General features: G+C 37.2%; 1 protein-coding gene across 6 annotated transcripts in view; it reads left to right on the forward strand.

Annotated features, from left to right (window-relative positions):
• The first annotated feature begins 805 nt into the window (after nucleotides 1-805).
• The window catches only part of rap1gap2a (RAP1 GTPase activating protein 2a), a 73,347-nt gene continuing 53,434 nt past the window's right edge, over nucleotides 806-20,718 (forward strand). For 2 of the 6 annotated variants that reach the window (XM_067506418.1, XM_067506419.1), the window contains exons 1-2: nucleotides 807-944; nucleotides 14,721-14,756. In XM_067506418.1, coding sequence (XP_067362519.1) covers nucleotides 904-944; nucleotides 14,721-14,756 — 77 coding nt within the window. In that variant the 5' untranslated portion in view covers nucleotides 807-903. Of the gene's footprint in view, nucleotides 945-1,010; nucleotides 1,126-11,637; nucleotides 11,988-14,720; nucleotides 14,757-20,718 lie in introns of those variants that run through there. The other 4 variants (XM_067506420.1, XM_067506427.1, XM_067506426.1 and 1 more) reach the window with 4 other exon arrangements.

A 20,718-nucleotide genomic window follows, 5' to 3' on the forward strand; every position in this document is an offset into this window, starting at 1 on the left:
GTGAGCAGGTTAACTGGCAGACTGGCACCAGCAGTGACCACAGCATTAAAACATGAGAGACACACAGTGGGCAAAATGAACAGGAGTAAGGCAGGAATAGTTATGATCTGACAAGCACAGTATCTCTGACTTGATGTGTGCTAGTTAGTTTTTATGTGGTTTCACTTAAATATTATCCATAAATAGAATTAACTAATTTAAGTAGGTAGCTTTAACCTACTTCCCTTAAGGTTATAATAGAAAAATAAGCAATTCAATAAAGTAACATCTTGATAATTATTTATTGCACATATTTAAACCAAATTACAATCACATTATGATCATTGCTTCTATTACTGCTCTCTTCACTTTGTGGAGCACATTATTCTCATATCACATTTTGTTGTTGTATGTGTTTGCTGCAAATACATTTGGACCGTGTATCCGTATCTGACCTCTGTCAAGGCCAATGTGCTGCCGCTGTCACTGCTAATATGGAGTCAAGAGCTCATGTCTTTCCAGGTCATGGTCTTTTAACTTTTATGTGCCCTCACCCTCTAATTAATTCCCCTTTCTACTGACTGCTTCTTTTGATCCTTAAGTCTGTATTTTCTGTCTTTGCCTTTCTCCCTTTTAAGCCTGATTTTCTCTTTTGCTCCCTTATTCTTGAAAGGCTTTGAAGGAGTTTAGGCGTAGCCTTCTCCATGGTAACACCATCACCCATTCGAGCACACATTTTCTCGCTGTCTCTCATAATTCTGCCCTTCCCTGAGCTTTATCGCTGTATCCTCCCCCTATATGTACCCCCACCCCCCCACTACTCTCTCTCTTTCTCACTGCCTTCCTTTTCTCACACACTCACTCAACCTCTCATGCTTTGGCAGCTGGTCTACTGCTAATGCTGCACCATCCACTGAATGTGAGATGTTCACCCCGACTTGCAAAGGATCTGCGGGGGAGCCGAGGTAAGGCTTTCATGCTTGTTTCTTCTGGAGCAGAAACACAGTGGAGACATGGTGCTGTTGTTTTGCTGCTGACAACAACAAACTGGAAGCCAAATGACTGATGGGAAGAGTGTGAGTGTCTGAGCTGATTTGTATGAGAACTCTTCAGCTGGAGTAGTACACCGTGCGATTTGCAGCTGAGGTATGACACTTGTGATCTGCATAACACTTGAGAAGTGGAAATATGAATCCAAGGCTTTGTGTTCTGACTCTATTTTCCCAAACTTTAAATGTGTATGTTTGTGTGTGTGTGTGTGTGTGTGTGTGTGTGAGATCAAGTGGAAGACACAAATTCTCTTTTGTGTCATGCTGCAACAGTGCTGCAATGTCTGGTTATAGTGATATTTTCTCTAATACATTCCTTATACATGCGAGTGATTTATTGCAATGTGATGGTGTGTGAGGTGCATAAAGTTATAGTTCTGCATATGTGAGTGGGTGGATGAGAGCAGCTTTTTAAAATTATTTTCATAAATCTAACTTAATACAATGCATTCATTCCACAAGAGGGATTTTAAAGCAAGTGGACTACATTAAATCATGGCTAGATCTTGGATTGTTATTATTAGCAGTGTTATAGGAAAACAAGAAAATGTGCTTGTGGATAGTATGTGAAATATTATTGTTCTTAAATATGACTAAATCTCCTCATGCATACAATAATTTTTAGTATTCCTCTGTGCCAGTGAGAATTTACTAATTTTCATGGACTCATACAGTACATGTCAGCACAAGTCCCCCTGAGTAAACGTAATCCGCACTGTACAGTTTATGCAGTTTATATAGCAAAAGCAGTGGGAGGCAGAGAGATGTTATTTGATTCATGAGCGTGTTTCTCTAGAGGAAGTGCCGTGTGTGTTAATAGCAGTCATTAAACATCCTCCAGGAGATCTAGCTAGAGATTACTTGTTCATTTCATCTTTTACTCTTACCAAATCAGAGATTGATAGTATTAGCATCAGTCAAAGAAATGTAAATAATTCTTGCTGAGAACATATATATACGGTATGTTCTTATATATATATATATATATATATATATATATATGTGTGTGTGTGTGTGTGCGTGTGTGTGTGTGTATGTGTTTACGTGTCTTATTATGTATATAATATTATTATTTATTATAGGTTGTATATAGGTTGAGTGAGTGTATATATATTGTTAATGAAGAAATACCTCATTCATTGTTATTGGTATTATTTTTGTTCCATAGGCCACTATGGTATGAGCATTGACATCCTTTACATAGATATACAGTAGCTGGATGTTACTAATTTGTTTTGTTATAATATGTGTTAGGACACTAATAGGGGCTTTAGTTTAGAAAACGTCTTATGTTAAGAAATCTCCTGTGATTCTCGGGTCCCCTGCAGTGTCTAGCGCTAGTAGCCGACTGACTTTGTTGTATTTTATACTTCCCTTTCTTTTTCTCTCTGTCCTTGATTTAAACATGATATACAACAAAATGATGAGAAACAAAATGTCTGTGTTTTGTTTCTCAACATTAGTCTTAAGAACGATCAAGCAAATCCATTAATGTTCACATTAATGGATTTGCTTGGATTTCACTGCCAGTTTCCAATGTTCACAGAGAAAATTCAAATCTGTGTTTTATTTTACCACAATAGAACGTTGTTAGTATATTTATATCAATTTTGTCAATCATGCCATCATCATCTGGTAGGAGATGTGCATCCTGTCCAAATTTGCCAACTTTGAAGCATTTATTTAGGATTTAAAACTTGAAATTGTGCTCAAAAACCAAAAAAAAAAAGGCTCTCAGCGAACCCAGACTAAGAGATATGACAATTTGCATTTCTGCAGTGTCAGGTGGACGGATGCTCCTTTCAGCAGCTAGTTTACTACTCATTGCTGCTCATTTATGCTCAAAATAGATGGTGACTAATCTGTATTTGTCAGGTGGAGCAAATTCACGATTACTGAAATGTGTACCAGCATGCCCAGAAGAAATTTAATGTGTACCTGCATGTACTGTATACAGTATATTTAAACTTACATCTTGTCATTTGACACTTTTATTGATAGCGACTTACAATTCAGGCAGAAAGCCAGCAAAACAGCAAAACGAAGGAGAAAACTTTAAAGTGCCATGAAATAAAAAGCTCCGAGTGCGATACCGGGGAAAAATGTATACAAACAGAGAATTTTGCGTAGGGAGGACAGTGCAGCAGTCAAGATGAGATGTGTAGCGTATTCAGACTCGCATTTCTATAGTGGTTTCTGTTGGCTAATGGCAGTAAAAAAAGGGACCTTCTTTAAATCATTATGTCTTTTGTCTTTGCCTCTGTTTCTGCAAATTATTTTTTCACTATGATTTTTTATAATTGTGCTTGTGTTCTTTCTACTTACAGTAGCCCACTTGAGAGTTGATAAAAGTTAAACACCACTCAGAGAACTAAACACACCCTGATTAACTTCTGCCCTTACTTCTCTCCTTCATCTGTTCATTAATAAACACCTTTCAATAATCCAACCTCAATCTATCAACAATTCCCACTTCACATCCTTTCTCCCTCCTGTTTTCTTACCTGTACCTCCATGCCTTCCTGTACCACATGCTCATCTGATCATTAAGTCTCATTTGGGGTCACATTTCTCTTCTAATAATGTTGATACCTTTCTAAACCTCTGTTGATTCTTGCTCTACACCTCTGCAGGTTTTTATTTGGTACTAATTGACACTGACATAAATGTCTTCTACGCCATTAATCTGCCTCTTATTCCTTTGCCTAATGTTGTAGTGCCATCAGTGAGAATTTCAATACAGTGACTCATAAATCACCAGCTGCAGGTGGAATTTACATAAACCTTCTGCAGCTTGTGTTTGCATTTATGTGTTTCCCCATAAAATAGTGTCAGAACATTGCCATGTTTAGAGAGTATACATGGTTAAACTGTTTTTGTGTGGGCTAATCATTTGCATTTAATCCCATGGGTCTGTCTTTCATTGTAATGGCAAGATGTTAAGTCTGCATGTGTCTCCTTATGCCCACCGGAGCTGGTTGAAGTGGTATGGAAGTAATTTTTTTTTTTCTCTGATCACTGTCATCTGAAAGACTGAACAACAGGGGAGTGGATGTCTGAAAGCACAGTGGAGACAGACTCACGCACCCATCAAACATTGCAGCTTGTTAATTTCTGCGCATGAATGTGTACACATATAGTATCACTGTGTGTGCACATCTAACATTGTGTGCTTCATTTGTGGTTGTGTATGATCTTGTCTATGGGTCTAGTGTACATTTATTTATTCATTTCTGTGTATAATTGCGTATGTGTTTATGTATGTGTGTGTGTGTGTGTGTATTATCTTGAAGAGTGGGTGTATCGGTAGGGGTTGCTGTCACTTTTACTAAAATCCATCAATAGAACTACAGGGGGAGAGGGGAAATAAAACACACTGCAAACAAGAGAAGTGAAAGAAGACATAAAAAGAGAAAACTATAAAACTAGAGTAGTACACGCACAGGCTCCTCAGTACATCTCAGACCTCTTGAGCTCATACTCTTCAAAGCGAGCCCTCTGTTCCTCAAGTCAAACCATCCTGATGGTTCCCAAAACCTGTCTTTTATCCATGAAAAGTGCTATATAAATAAAGCTTACTTACCTACTTACACTATTGTGCTTACAGTTAAAATAATGATTGTAATAATACTGCTGATTTCCCTTACTGGAACCATATTGCATACTACATATTTGTATTTGTAAAAACATGGATTTCAGTAATAACTGTATTAAGTCATCGCATCAAAGGGGCTTCTGTGTGTGTACCTTTTAATTTTTTGTGTGGATTTTTACTTGGGTACAATATGTGTATCAGGCTGCTATATAAGCAGCCGTTTGGCATTTAGCAGGTGAAACATTTTGTGTTTTATCATGTTCAGAGCAGCAGATGGATGATACTAATTATATCAGTCCTTGTGGTAAGCATACAGAAGTCTGTCCACAAATGTTTAATAACTCTTATTTTTCCAACAATCACAGCTAATGATGTGATTATCTGAAAAAGAAAAAAAAAACACATTTAAGATTTATTCATTGTTGTATCTTCATATCCATCCAACCATGTATTAACTATACTGATTATTCTGTTCAAGGTTGCGGGGGCATACCCACACTGTGCTTGGGAGAGAGGTGGAGCACACCCTGTACAGCTCACCAGTCCAATACAGGGCTAATCATTATTTGATTATGCCTTTTAAAATCGGATAATTCTGTTTGGATCATACCGGGGGTCCAATATAATAGATGGGTATGTTGTGACCAAAGACCAAAGACTAATCTGTCTATGACTGTGACTTTGTGATTGTGTAATTAACCAAAGATAACAAGATAATTCCAATTTTATTTTAATTGGAATAAATGATCCATGTTAGCTTAAACATTAAGCAAACATTCTCCAAGTTTTACTTTGAAGTAAAAAACTTTGACATAAAAATATTTTATATTTTCATGTATTTTATAAGATCTTTCATGCCTTCATTTCATAGTATGAAGAAGCAGACAGAAAACATACAAGAAGAGATGGAGAATGACATATTGCAAAAGCCAGCTCCAGCCAGACTCAAAGCCAAGATGCTGCAGTTTTGTGGCATTCACATGAACCATTTGACAATGAGGATGATAGCTCAAATAATAACAATAATTAAGTTATTATTTTCAGAAAACAGCGTTATGTCTGCAGATAGGTATTGCATTTTGAAAGAAGTGCCAAGATCCTGCACAGTGGATGATGTTCAGTATGCAGGATTGGTGCCAGTCTGTGTGAGAGTCAGTGTGTGTGTTTTAATACATGGTGATGGATGTGGTTGAGACAGAAGCCATGAAAGCAGAGCATCAGCTCTGTCTCTAAATCAGCAAGCCTCCTGGAAAACCTCATATCACTAAGTAAGCTATTAGAGACACAGGAGGGAGAGGTAGAAACAGGGAAAGAGAGAGAGAGAAAGAGAGAGAGAGAAAAAAAGAAAGATCTCGCACGACTGTCTGGGTGTATCTCACCCCCTGGGAATCCATCTAATGACTAAATACATTATTACATGGTGCAGAGAGAGATGGAAGAGGGGACAGGCGGCAAGGAAGGAACAAAAGTAATAAAGATGGAAACATCATGTTGCCTGTGGAGTCTCACTGCTACTAAATGACAGGGAAAAATTTATTGAGAGTGAGATGAGGGACCAAAACTAAATAAACCAAACTGGTTTGATGGGAGAGAGAACATATTGAGAAATAAGAAAAGAAACTGTGAATTAATTAAGTTTGAAAAATATTCCAAGGGGCATAACTAGATATGATAAAAGTGAATTCCTTTTTTATTGACATTGCATCGGTATGCATACATCATTTATTTATCATCATTTATCTTTAAAAGCTCAGTTCATCCAAAACACAGTGACCCTCTTACAACATTTCTCTCTAACCTGTTTCTCATAACGAAGATAATTTTAGTCATGCGTATGTTTACGTACACTTACAAAGAGATTCAAACTGTAACATATGGTTACAGGATGAAAATAATTCAGAGGGATTATTAGACAATAAAAGGACTCACATAACACATATGCAGCTTGAATTAAATGTGTTGTAAAGGCTAAAAGGTCAAAGGTTAATAAGATTCTGACTGTGCACTCTTAAACTCTGAAAATGAAAGTTTCAGTTGTCACCGCAAAACCAGAACTTCCTATTATATTTCCTGTGTTGTAATGGAGAGAAGGGGCTAGACAGTAGCACAGTATCGAAGTCAACAAATATTATTTGTCTTAACCGAAAAATATATTTTTTATCTTTGTTAAATGTTTTGCTAACAAATGCCTTAATGAGATTCACACATCCTTGTAAATTGATCAATGTGCTATAAGAAACAACAGAATATAAACTTAACATCTCATAAAAAGAGGAAGTGGGTTAACTTGTAAACACATAAACAAGAAACTGTTATACATTTGCGATTTAAAATTATCTAACATCTTAGGATTTGCTGTGTAACATTTATAACTATACAGTATTTTCCTGTTAAAGACCTACTAAAGAAATAGTCCCTTTGAAAACAGTTGATTTTAAAGTTGCCAAATATAACCATTATTATATCAGAGGCCATATTGATAATATTTTATGTGCTTTTATGTTAAAAAAAGCAAGTAAAAGCAAACATCTTCATTTTTTTCCCCACTTGTTAAATGTAACCTTAAAGGAAAAATATTATAGAGGATCTTATAAATACAATGACAGTAATGCAAATCATTTTGTTTATTGACAGTTATTTTATACACATGTTGAATCAATTTTATACAACTGTGAAAAATATTGTATCAGTCTCTTTTTCTAATGTTTTTTTTTAGTCTCAGTTTTTGTATTAGCTCAATCATTTTCTCTCTCTGTCTCAGACATGTGGAAACAGAGAGGACTAAGTAGTTTGAGGTGTTTACCTGCACTGGTATACAGTTCTTATATTGAGCACTGTCAAAAGTAAATTAGAAAGAAGACATAGTAGCATTATCTATTAAAATATTGCACCTTTGCTTAATAGGAATGAGCCAAGAGTTTCACAAATTAAGTTTTACTTTGGTGCTCTGCTATTTTGACAGAAATATGTGAAATAAATTTCATTTAAAAGAATATTTTTTTATTCATGTAATGGTCAAATAGACATTTAAAATAACAAAAAGCAATGGATGAACTTCCACGTATCATATCAGTTAATTCACTGGACAGTAAACACTGTTCACCATGGCCTTCCACAATTAAAAAATCAATATTGAGTGCATAATACATTAATAATTAATCACATGATAATAGGAATAACAATATCAAAAATGCTGCATTTTTTGTATAAAACATTTTACTTCACATTGTCTGCAGCTGCATATTTGAATGATATATCAACATGAAATGTCCACAACTTAACGTCCAAAGGTACGAGAGTAGCTATATAGCCGAAGTCAAAGCACTGTACTAATCTATAAATATCAAAAACACTTTTCAACCTGCAACTCACTTCTCTCTTATCCATCAGTGACAGCTTATTCAGTGAGAGTGATCCCCGTAAGTTTAACGTTTAACTACTGTAACATTGACCTGAATGGTAGTTTTGCTCTCAGCAAATTCAATAAGAGTAACCTGAATGCAATGAAAACTATAACTAAATATATGAGTTAAACTTGGCAAAAGTAGCAATTTTGGAGAAAAATATCAATACTGACCACTCTACGAATACCACTGTCTCACAAGCAGGTTCCTGGTATTCCATACTGTAAACAAACAATAAAAAAACCAAAACTCAAAACGCATGCAACTGAAAGCCCAAGATCTCCTCCAAAGTATCAAGTTTCCCTCAGTGCTGACCATACACTTTGTAGCAGTGAGAAAATGAATATTCAAATTGCTACACATAAACCTTCTTTAAAATTATTGCAAAAACTTTATTCTGGGGTTATATATTATGTAAAAATGTTGCCAGACTTTTCACATGGGCAAAACTGATAGAAAAGAACAATATCTGTGGATTTTTTTCCGTAATGAATATTTGGCCTCTTCTGTCTACTAATAAAAAAAAAAAAAAAAACACCCTTGTACTATAACTTCACATAAGCACTTGTGGTAGGCTACAAAAAACTCGCTGCTGTTGACAAGCCATTTAATTTACCATAAAATAAACCTACAAGAAAATAACCGAATAGTTGCTTGAAGTAGGTTAGCTTATTTTCTCAACTATTAAGTTACATTAACTAACATTAGCCTTTGACTAATATTAAGCTAAGTAGGAGCATCCTATCCATTTCTTGTGCCAGCTTGTTTGTACAAAGTATAAAGTCCAATTGCTCTTCACAACAAATTATTGTGACTTTAAAAGAAAACATTCACTTTTTGTAATGGTACAGTAGCTATTGGCAGTAAGCTAATGTTTAGTAATGAAGTAAATGTATACATTACTTTTGTTGCAGTTTTCACCTTTCATGAGCTGAGTTCCATGGTAGCGATTCACTGTAATTCACTATATACACTGTGTTATGTCACCAAATATTCCCATGATTCAGTTGGAACTGGATAAAAGATTTACTGTCTTAAACTGTGTGATGTGTGGTAAATAACTTTAGAAAATACAGAAAGGTGTAATGATGTGGGACTGACTGTCACCATCTCCATCCATGTCCTTTCTGGGTTGATGTAGTGTTTTGGTCCACTCACAAGAATATTTTCACACAACAACACATCAACACAGGAGTCATGGCCATAGTTTTTCAATCCTGGTGTTTTTCTGAGTCAAGCAACAGAAGCTCAAATAAAACAAAAGAGGAACATGAAACAGTCAAATGCAACTTTGGATCATTTTGAATTATCCTTAATCTTAATAGGAGAAAATTGCCAAATGACCATACAGATATTTACTTATAATCAAAACAAGCATACTCAAACACTGACATCATTACAAGCTGAAACGCAGTAACGTTATCAATGGAGACAAGTGTATTTTTTAAATAATTCTTTGCAGTCTCAATAATCCAGAGCTAATTTGACAAGTCAAGTATTGTGACTCTGGTTTGGATCTGGGCCTGGTCTAAAGAGGTCTACATGTGAGATCAGGAACCTAAACATCGTTGCTTTGTATTATTTACAAAATAAAGTTTATGCAAATTTTAGAATGCATTCCAGATGGTGTCAGAAGGTGTCTAGAATGAACAAGCATTTACAATAATAACAGGTAAAAGAACATTCGAGGACTATGAATTGCGTGCCAATTTTAGCCTTTTGCAGAAACCACTCTGACAAGATCGAGACAAAATAAGCTTCATATGTGGTAGGGACGTGTTGTTTTTGTGTGCTGAAGTGATTCATCTGCCTGGAAGGTTGACACTGTGTCAAGTAGTCTGCGGTTGTGCAGAAACCAAAGCTTTCCAAAGCATTGAATCAATCTGAAGCTATTGTGTTGAAAATGGTTCCGTTTTTTCAGCCTTTGAAACAGTTAAAATGGCGACATCTGCTGGTCAAATCCTTTGTCTTACACTCGCATGAGCAAACTAAATGATGAAACAGTTGATATGAATACAAGGTGCTCTACTGCTGCCATTGTAGATATTTTGTTTAATAAAGTCAGTGTTATGAAATTAAATCCCTTTTAAATTCAATCTGAAACTCTGAATGAGCAGATTGAGAAGTAAATCTGAGATTTAAAATCAACCGACAGCTTTGTAATCCCAGTACGATGTAATAAAGCTTCATCTGGGGTAGTCACTTGATCCTGTTTTATCCTGTGAGAAAGTGAGGCTTTAAAACAAATTGTCATAATACCTCTGTTTTAAAATACTGTAACAGTACATCAGCAGCACACAGGGAACCACCTTATGAATTAGGTCTCTGTTTGGCCTCCACTGACACTTGAGGGAAAACCTGAAATACTGTACCGTCACATGGATAGTGAAATTCCTTACAATTTGATATTTGTCTAATCATTTTATTAGTAAAAAACAATCCAGTGGATTTTGGGCTAAAACTCTGCTGATGCCATCAACACATATTTTTAGTTATTTTTTTGTTGTTTTCACATATCAAGAAACAGTTATAAGAATCAGTTAGTTTCTCTTTTTCCCATTAGTTGCTGCGTTGGAAGCATTCTTCTAGAAATCACTGATGTTTAGCTGCATTTATTGACTAATATCGATCCTTGTCTGCTAAACATGGACTTTTCATTATGAAACCTACTTCTTTCTTATTTTCGTTTTTATTTCATCAGTCTTTCAGTTAAGACTGTTAGAAATTAATTTTAATTTTCACATGTAATCTCTAAGCCACTAGAGGGAGAGTACGATCTATAGCAGTAGTAGTAGTTGTCAGGCAAGTAGCTCAGGTTTACTTGCAAGAATCTCATTTTGTTCTATTCTTTTCTATATTGTCTTCTAATGTTTTTTTCTAAATATAGAGGTTATATGATTATATTGATTTGAAATCCATCTATCTATCTATCTATCTATCTATCTATCTAGCAGCCATGTACTTGTGTACTTAGTAATTTAGTTTTTTTTTTTTTTTTTTGTATCTTAAACCTCTTGAGTTATTTTGGTACATTACACTGTGTGAACATTAACTGAGAGTGAGACTAGTGACACCAGTCAACTCTGGAGTGAGAAGGAAGGGGCGTGAAGAAGGACACTCCCTTTGGTCACAGTTGTGATAGTTTTACAGAAGCTATATACTGCAGTATTGCTGCATGGCTGTTCAGCTTTTTCCTTTTGTTGATAGTATAATATTGTATAGATTTCATGAGTCAAGGCTTTGCAAACTTAACCTACAATTTAAACAATGAACAGTTATTTAAAATTTTACATATTCAGAGGGAAGCTGCATGTGCAGTTGATGTATTGTAACTGCAGTACACTGTGTTTTATGGGTGTTTTTGCATGTTGTGAGAGTATGAGGAGAAATCAGCAAACACTGTGGAGGACACCCAGTGAAGGAAGTGACCATATTTCCTGATGCTAAACATGTGGGCAGACCACAAATGTCGAAGCTTGTTTTGATGATAAAGATGATTCAAGAGTCCCAAGTTTATGGGAAACAAACGCACTGGGTCAGATGGGAGACTGTGGTCCCTCCCCACCATGCCCCTCCTCCCTGCAGACGTGTATACTTCAGTATACCTGTATGTGTCAGTCAGAGAGTGTGTGAACAGGCTGTGTGAACAGCAAAGGAGCAAGCAGTGTTTCAGGTCAAAAAGAGTGGACAAAAGAGACAGGCGGAAAAGAAGTCAAAGGAGGGGAAAATAGGGGGCACAAATAGAGACAAGTCCAGGAGAGAGAGTGAGAGGGAGGTAGAGAGATTGGATCAGCGAGAGACAAAGTGCAACAGTAGATACTAAAAGAGAACAACAGAAATTGACAGCAGAGCATTCGTTTCCCAGAGGAGAGAGCCTGAGAGCTGGAGAGACTGCTGAGAAGTTATGTCTGACAAAATGCTGAGAAGGAGAAGAAGCGTGTCATTTGGTGGATTTGGATGGTATGTTGCTTTCTTGCACCATGGATGCTGATGTGTTAGACAGTTGAAATTATATGTTAACATACTCATGATGTTAAATGATGCAATGTGGTTTGTACGGTGAGTTTGAAAGCTGCACTGAAATGTGAGTCAGCTGTCATGGGTGTGTGAGGTGCAGAAATGTACAGTTTTTTTTTCTGAAAAGGAAGGATGGGTGGAGGCCAGACTGCTCCTGCATATCACAGCTCTAAAATGTTATCCTCTGCAGTGTCTGTGTGTGTGTGTATGTGTTTGTGTGTGTGTGTGTGAATAGATGCAGTTGCACTCTCTGGTGTTGCCATTCATTGCAATCAACAGGCTGCTTTGTGTCTGCTACATGGCTCTCACCAGCTATGTATTCTTGGTCTATTGGCCAAGGAGATTTCCCATGATGCAGCACTGAAGAAGCTGCCAGGGAGCCCATTTAGTACTGAATGCGCTGACACACTCATATGAAGTGTTTTTATGCTGGTTCCCCTGCTGGTAGTTATTTTGACACTGAAGCACTGCTTCCCAACACTCAACCTTCCCGGCTGGGCTGAGGCACTGTGTCCTAACACACAGGTTCAAATAACCTGGAACAGGCAGAACTAAGGAGCAGTGCATTTCATGTCATGTGGGCAATTAGTAACTATTATGTATTGTGAACAAAATCAAATTTTTTTAAAGAAACATATTATGGCAAATGTAGGGGCAAGGCTTTACAGTGCTAAATTGACTGCTTATCCCTCTAACATATGAGCAACATTTTCAAATCTCTAGCAAGTAGTTTTTTAATGTTAAATTATCAACAAACATGTTCATATTATAAAACAGTCTTCTGAAAAGCAGTGGTGTGCCCGTGCAGTGAGGCTGTTTCCAAAACAAATGCTTATTTTAAGATGCCATGTCACAAAACCCCTAAGCGACACTTGGATTTATGTTATTGGCACCAGTTTTTCTTATTTAAATCTCTTGTAGGCTGAATATGATATGTGTATGCATTGTGCCAGCAACGTAATCTAAATTTGACAGAAAATTAACACAAATGAGTTCACATTTTGAATGCCGCCAAGATTAGAGAGATCAGACCAGCAGAGGCAGTGTGAAGGACAATGTGTTCTCAGTGTTAAATTTATAAATTTGAATGACAAATTGTACTATTTCCCCTTCTTCTGATACTTTTAATCATCCACGTCTCCAGTCTCTTTGGGAAATGTGAACATGTTCATGTTTTTGGTTATCACATGACACGTATAGATGCATGAACACTAGATGCATCAGATCGCGGGCTGTTTGACACCTACTTGCAGATGCATAAGTGTAAAAATCTTGGTTTCTAAGAAGCAACATAATATACACACAGTGAATGTTCCCTTCATCTCTAAGATGTGGTTGTATAAAGCTTGCAAATGATAGTATTAGCTTTATGATAATTCAGCCATATGGTGGGTGGCTTGTCTTCTCAACGGTTCAGGGATAAATCCTAAGACAGCACAAATATATAGTAGAGTGTAACAATTGTTGTGACATGTTGCTAGATACCAATGAGGCTGTTATTTTAGAATTGAGATGCATAATATCAAATGTATCAAAGTTTTGCCTCAAACTAGCTGCAGAACTTACTATGGACCGATTATCTGGATATTCAAATGTCTGCTTAAAAAAAAAGAAATGAAAGACCCCAGCTATAAAGCCTTGGTGTTGGCATTCACCAACCATGAAAAACATTCAAATTCAGGTTAGGCGCTGGTACAGTAAATAATGTGTACTTTGTGTTTACGGGTTGTGTTTGCGTGAGTGTGTGTTTATTTTACATTTGTGTATTTGCATGAAATAGATGAGGTACCTGATCAGGTATTCTGCATGCTTCAGACTCTAGATAAATTGGATTAAAAAATGAATGTCATAATATAAAAATTCTTTAATGATAGGAGAGTGCTCTACAACAACAAATACACAAACCAACACACACACACACACACACTCACATGCACACACTTGTTTACACATACACAGCTGCAAATGAAGTGAAAACCTCAACATATTTATATGGGCAGTTTATTTTTACAAACATAAGCCTCATATGAGTCACAGATGTTATTAGCAGCAAACAGCAACTTAAGTAAGAAGATGCGAACAGTACATGTTGTGATTTTCTATGTTAGTAGTATGAACAGTGTGTAGTGAAGCATGAAACGAGCCCTTATAAACTTGGGGACCTCTCATAACCGGTCGAAGGAGCTTGTAGAGATGTAACCTTGTTAAGTCAAGTCAGCTCTGCTTTCTGCCACTGATCTGTGCTCTACACTTTGCTTCAGGCTCTACCTGCTCTGTATGAATACATAAACACACTTTATGGAAATTAGCCCATTTATGTTTGGTCTTCATGGCCTAGTTAGATCGGCAGCACCAAGAAGAAAATACTAGAAATGTAGTGTGTTACATATCTTATGTGCAAAAGTGATGACAATATTGTTTGTAAGTTTGGTTTGTGGCTCATGCATAAAAGCAATCGCACATTTCCTTTTTATTTTTTTTTTTGGAAATCCCACCACACCTAAGAGACCCATTACTTATAGACCATTATTATCTGTGTAAAATAATATCGCCACAGCAAAGTTGGTGAATTTGTAATAAATTTGTCTTTCATTGTTGAATAATTTGTATCAGCAACATGATCATTAATATTTATCTCTCTCTCTGTATGTGTGTTCGTGTCTGATTCTTCCCCAGGATTGACAAATCTACTTTGACTGCACTGAGAGCCCGGTAAGATGTTCTTTAAATGCTAATTTAAAACATCTTCCTGCTTCTAATTTTTCCTAACTGTCTCATTATGAAGTAAAAGTTCTGATCTTAGTTAGGCAGGCCAAGCCATCATCTTTGTGAATGTGCTCCCAGAGAAATTCTTAGGATTGACTGATGTGTAACAGCTTCTTACAACCTGGGGCAAATTTACACATAATTTACATTCCACTGATTGATTGTGACTGAAACCCCAACATATTAGATACAAAATTAATAAGTAAAAATCATTTTTTCTGCAGTGTTTTCAGTGCTTGGCTTCTGCTTCATTGACTCTGTGTCTGTGCTGGTATGTGAGTGAGATCAGCATCACGTTTTTGTTTGTATCTGGCTGTGGCTGTATTGTGACTGTCAGGGGTAAATTTAGTTTACTTCATGAATACCAAGCACTAAAGACAATAGTTTCCACACAACACCCTAATTATTCAATAACCTATGTGCTGACGTGCACTTACATCTTTGTGGTTTAAGTGTTAAAAGGTTTATGGATTTTATTGTGTCCCAGGTTGTGCCTCTCAGGCTACTTTCAGGCTTCTAAACTGGGTCAGCTTCTTGCAACCTGAAGAGGGCAAACTGAAAACATTTGTCAGGTCTCAAAAACTACTCAGCGATCTCTGCATTGTTATTATTGTTGTTTTTTAATGAATACGTATTCATAGAAGTTTCAGTGAGAGGGCAAGTTTCACGATTGGGCTGACTGCATTCCCACATTCACACACACTCACACCTGGACCTAATCTGTGACCACTGGGCAGCTGCACTGGAGCTGGGGTTAAGGGCCTTGCTCAAGGACACATTGGTGTTAATGAGGAAGAGGATAAGTTACTGCCTTTTCGCTTGTCAAACACATATTTTTTTTGTACTATTATGAAACATTGTGTTTTGTGAAAGTTGTTGCAGCATGATTCACATGATGTTGCTTTGGTAAACAAGTCAGCTACGCCTGCTATCTTTGTCTTAGCACCTGACATATTATAGTCCGCTATACTGTCTGATGACTCTAAAGTGTGATAGGTGGCTGCAGTACTTACTTCATAAATATTTGAATCATTGGAATGTGTTTGAGAAATTGTGGCTGTTCAACTAGTAGCTGTTCCTTTATGATTCAAAGCTCAATGGTTTTGAGCTTGTCCCTTCAGGGGTCGCCACAGCGGAACGTGTTCCGCACAATGATTTGGCATGAGTTTTTACAGCTGATGCCCTTCCTGCCACAACCCTCCTAATTTATCCGGGCTCAGGACCGGCACCAAGGTTGCCCTTGGTGGTCAGGCGGGGCCAAACGTGGTCGGGTTTGATTCGAACCTGCTTCCTTCTGGCTCCTCTACTACTGATTCATCTGTTCCTTTATGATTAATAGTTGTAAAAGGAGACATGGTGAGAGATATACTGATAGATGTAGGTGGAAAAACTTAAGTGAAGCCATATTCACGTTGTGTAAAGATCATTTGTACTATACTCAGCCGCAAAGTTTTTAAATTAATTGTGGATTGGAGTGGAGAGCAAATGTGCATATCATTTACTCAGCTGTGGACTTGCTTCATGTGATGTTCTTTAAGGGTATTATGTGTGTGGGGAGCCTCTGTTTGTTGACCAAAGATCAGCTCTGCTAATGCGGGTTGCCGTAGTAATGAGAGGTGAAGAGTGTCCGTGCATGTGTGTATCAATTTATATTTGCTTCATCTTTATCAAGATGGCGTGTCCATGCATATATGAACATAACCAAAGCAACAGTAAACACTTTAGTCATATATTAATTTGTTTTCTAAATTTGTTCAAACCTTTAATTTTGTTCCTCTCTAATTTTTAAATTAATTAAATTGCCATTTGCCATTACAATGCCACCTAGTGAAACATTGAAGTCTTCTATGTAAATCTGTTGACAGATATAAAACAATCTTTGTGCAGTAAAATGTATACGTGTTTCCAGTTAGCTCGTTTTCAGAATATTTTTCTAGATATTAGTGTCAATATTTTGAAACAAGAAAGAATAAAATCACTAACTTTCTAACTTGGTTCTCAAAACACAGACTAAATAATCAAAAACTTTCTCAAGACAAGCTCTGTCACTGAAGTTTCTGTTGGTGAAAGTCTTTGGTCAAAGTCAAACTCTTGCATAATCTAGAAGATGAAAATATGTGTGAGACACGAGATTTAAATGCTGGACCGGGGGTCCTAAGGCAACAGTGGTAAAATACTAAACAACCAAATTTGTAGTCAGCTGTGTTTCAAACATATAAAGCTTTAAGAAAAAGAACATAAGGACTCATCTGTTATTTGAAGTGTTCTCACACATGCACCCACCCACCCACACACACACACACACACACACACACACACACACACACACACACACACACACACACACACACACCCACACACACACTGAGTGCCTCCCTTGGTGCCTGACTAGGTGTCATTATACCGTCTGCTCTGGAGTGGTCCTGAATATGAATGCGTGAGTCGTGACTCCTGCTTGAGCTGCTGCTCTGCCGGGACACTGAATAGCTGACTTGGCTGACACTGACTTGTGTGTTTTTGGATGTGTGTGTATGTGTGTTTTATTCAGGTGTTCGATGGAAGAAAACCATGTAGGGACAAGAACCACAGAGTTAGAAAAAAAGAATCAGGACCTGCATGGTAAAATAGTGTAGGATAAATGAAACAGTGAGTTTATCAACCATCTGATGTCATCATATATGAGGACATTTGGCAGACAAATACCTTAATCACTCCTAAATACATTTAGAAACTTTCTATGCGTTGAATCATTTTGGGTCACAGAGAAGGCAATAATTATTTTAAAAGTCTGGACGGTGAAAAATGAGAAGAGGGGAGGAAAAAAGGTATTTTAGAAGGACAGGTTGTGTTAACAAAAAGAGAAATATTTTTTTCAGTGCTGCTTCAAGCATTTATGTATTAAACTATCAACTATTAAATTATGTATAAAAACTGCAGGTTTTCAGTGCTAAAAACATGCATCTCCTTATAACATTTGTGGTGAACATATGATATAGAGCTTACTCAGACACAACATGGATTATGCAAGGAAGAGGTGAGGTAACAAGGGAAGTAGAAGGCCAGGAGAGCAGTAATATCTGATTGATAGCTCACTTCAAAGTTTGCCATGGCAGCGCAGCAGGTGTGAGCTTTTTATTTTTTTTCTCTTCTCCCTTTATGTCCTGTCTGCCCCTCAGTTTACTTTGTGCTTTTTATTCCTCCCTCACTCCAACTTCGTCCTCCTCTTTCTTCCCTTCCCTTCTCTCCTCTCTGTTATTTATCCCTTGTGCTCCTCTGCCTCCCCTTTGCCCATGATTACTACAAAGAGACATCTCCCCCTTCACCCCACACACAATAGCTCATTAATATCTGCATAATCAAACTTGTGCATGTGCCTGCATTCTAGGTGTGTGTATGTGTGTGTGAGTGAGCAAACACATACATCTGTTTTGTCTTGAAGTGGTGGTGAGGGTGAATGAATATTATAAGTGGACAAACAGGGACAATAGAGGAGAGAGAGGACGACACATACAGGGAGAGGGGAAGAGAGGTTGCACCTGATCAGCTAGTATATTGTGTGACGATGCCCCGAAAACTGTGGTAAGTAACTGCTGCCTGTTTTGTGTCTTTTATCTTCTTATTTTTCCCTTCATCATTTCTTTCTCTAGTTTACACCAAACCTGTAGTTCCTTGACAGGTAATGTGCAATGTAAACCTCTGGTTTCTTGTGCTCCTATTTGAATGTGGAACACATTCTCATTTAAAAAAAAAAAAAAAAATTAATTTAGAATCTGCATATTGTTTGCTGATCGGAAATGGATAAAATAATTTGTTCTTAAAGTTAAGTCTAAAAAAGTAATGTGAATTGGCAAAAAGACTGCAGCATCTTTTAATCTGTTAGATTTAGATTTTGAGGTTCTTTTTGGCTTATGTCAAATTGTATCTGTATTTTTTCTTTCTGTTGAAGTACCGTTAATACATTTGAGTTGAGTACAGTTTCTTTGTTTTATCAGTAGATAGTGGGGATCTATATACGCATATTGTACAAGCAGCACGGATTTTACAGTTTGTTTTGGACATGCAAATTGTTGCATGTATGTTGCAAGTAAACTGTACAGTAAGGCCAAACTGAATTGAAAAAAGTATGGCAGTATAAGAGCCACTGTCTCTTATACTGCCATACTCCTTTTGTTTCAGGGGCAGAGGGTAATAAAACACAATGTTAGCGTGTGTTGCATCTGTTACTTCAGGATATTTGATGGCACCAGTCATAAACCTTTTTAGTCATCACTGTTCATCACAGTGTCTGATACAGAACAAACTATTTCTTTGTTTTGTGTGACGAGGGTACATTGGGGAGGCTATATTGACCATTGATCAATTTCTGTTTGTTGCTATAAGGAAACAATCAGGATTATGGATCACTCTCTACTTTACAGTTGTCTTGTAGAAGCTGCTTGTGTGTCCACATTGTAACTACTATTGTACATTGTACTACCTATTTTGCAGGTTCCCCACAGATTGATTTATAGTACCTGCTGGATTTTCAATCTGACCATCTGTTTGTCTACTCCCCTTCCTCCCCACTGGTCTTAACATGCAAATGTGGGTTTGCAAGAGGGAGTCTGCAGCCAGCTGCTGCTAATTAGATGTTGATACTTGTCATACATTTTTTCCATCCTCCTCAGCCCTTCCTCTGTTGTCTTCTTCGTTTTTTGCAGTTTCACAGCTACCTACATCTCAGAGCATCTCACTACACACAGCCTTTCAAGAATAAGGCTTCAGCCTGCGAGTTGGTGATGACCTTTAGTCTTGTAACATTTTAGTCATACATATATTGCTTTACTTTGAATATTATTACATTTTTAAGACATCCATATTGTTACATTAGTCTTATTCCCCTTTGAAGATATAAAATAGAAGTTAAAATCATTTATTGTTCCCCTGAGTTGAATTATGTGTGGTGTGACTGGCAGCATGAATGACAGGAAAGATGATATTAAATACGGGTCCTGGAAAATAGATACAGAGAAACTATGAAAGAGGGCCTTCTTTATAAAGAGTAAAAGAGCATGATGAGAGGAGCTGATTTCCTCTCCCCTTATCATTGCCTACCCTAGTTTTGGGGGCCAGGTGTAAATGTTATCTTCTTCCAGCATCATGGAAAAGAGCAAATGGGCTACTGCTATTTCTGGAGCCTGGCATTTACTCTATCTCCTTGTGCACCCTCTGTATTGCAGGGAACTATGATGAGTTGTGACCATCAAACAAACCCCACACTAAATGTTTGCTGGTATCATCATATTTACATTAGGTGACTTATCAAAACTCAAGGCTTTGCTGCATGGCATAAGAAGCAATTATTAATCATAGGGAGGCTGGATAGTTGTAATGAGCTGTCAGCTTTATTGTGTTGATGTAGTGTACACAGTTAGTCTGTTACCTAACCTGATAAAAGCCTGAAGACAGTAGCTGAGTGAAAAAGAGAGAACAGAAATTCAGTTTGTTTTATCTAATACACAACTACACAGGGTGGATGTGATGCCCAGTTGGTGTTCATTTAGGAACCAGGGTTGACTGGTTATTGTGACCGCACAAACATACACACACAAATGCATGCACGCACACACGGTGAAACTGACTCAACTCGTATAGCATAGTTTCAGTTCTCTTTTTAAAACAATTCTTCGGAACTTGTATGTTTGGGTGTGCGTATGTGTGTTGGTTCCTGGCTCTCTGTCTCTTTCTGGGGTGTTAAATTTAGCATGTGTGAGAAAAAGGTAGAGAAACCAAAACCACGATGTTGCAGCGATACTCGTAGAAGTGTGATGTGGGAAGTTTTAGAACTCCACCCATCATCAACAGCTCAGGAGAGGATGTTGTGCTTCCTCTCCTCTCACGCCCCTGATTTCAACAAATATGAGCTATA

This window comes from Channa argus, chromosome 6 (genome assembly GCF_033026475.1).
Source record: "Channa argus isolate prfri chromosome 6, Channa argus male v1.0, whole genome shotgun sequence".
Lineage (NCBI taxonomy): Eukaryota > Metazoa > Chordata > Actinopteri > Anabantiformes > Channidae > Channa > Channa argus.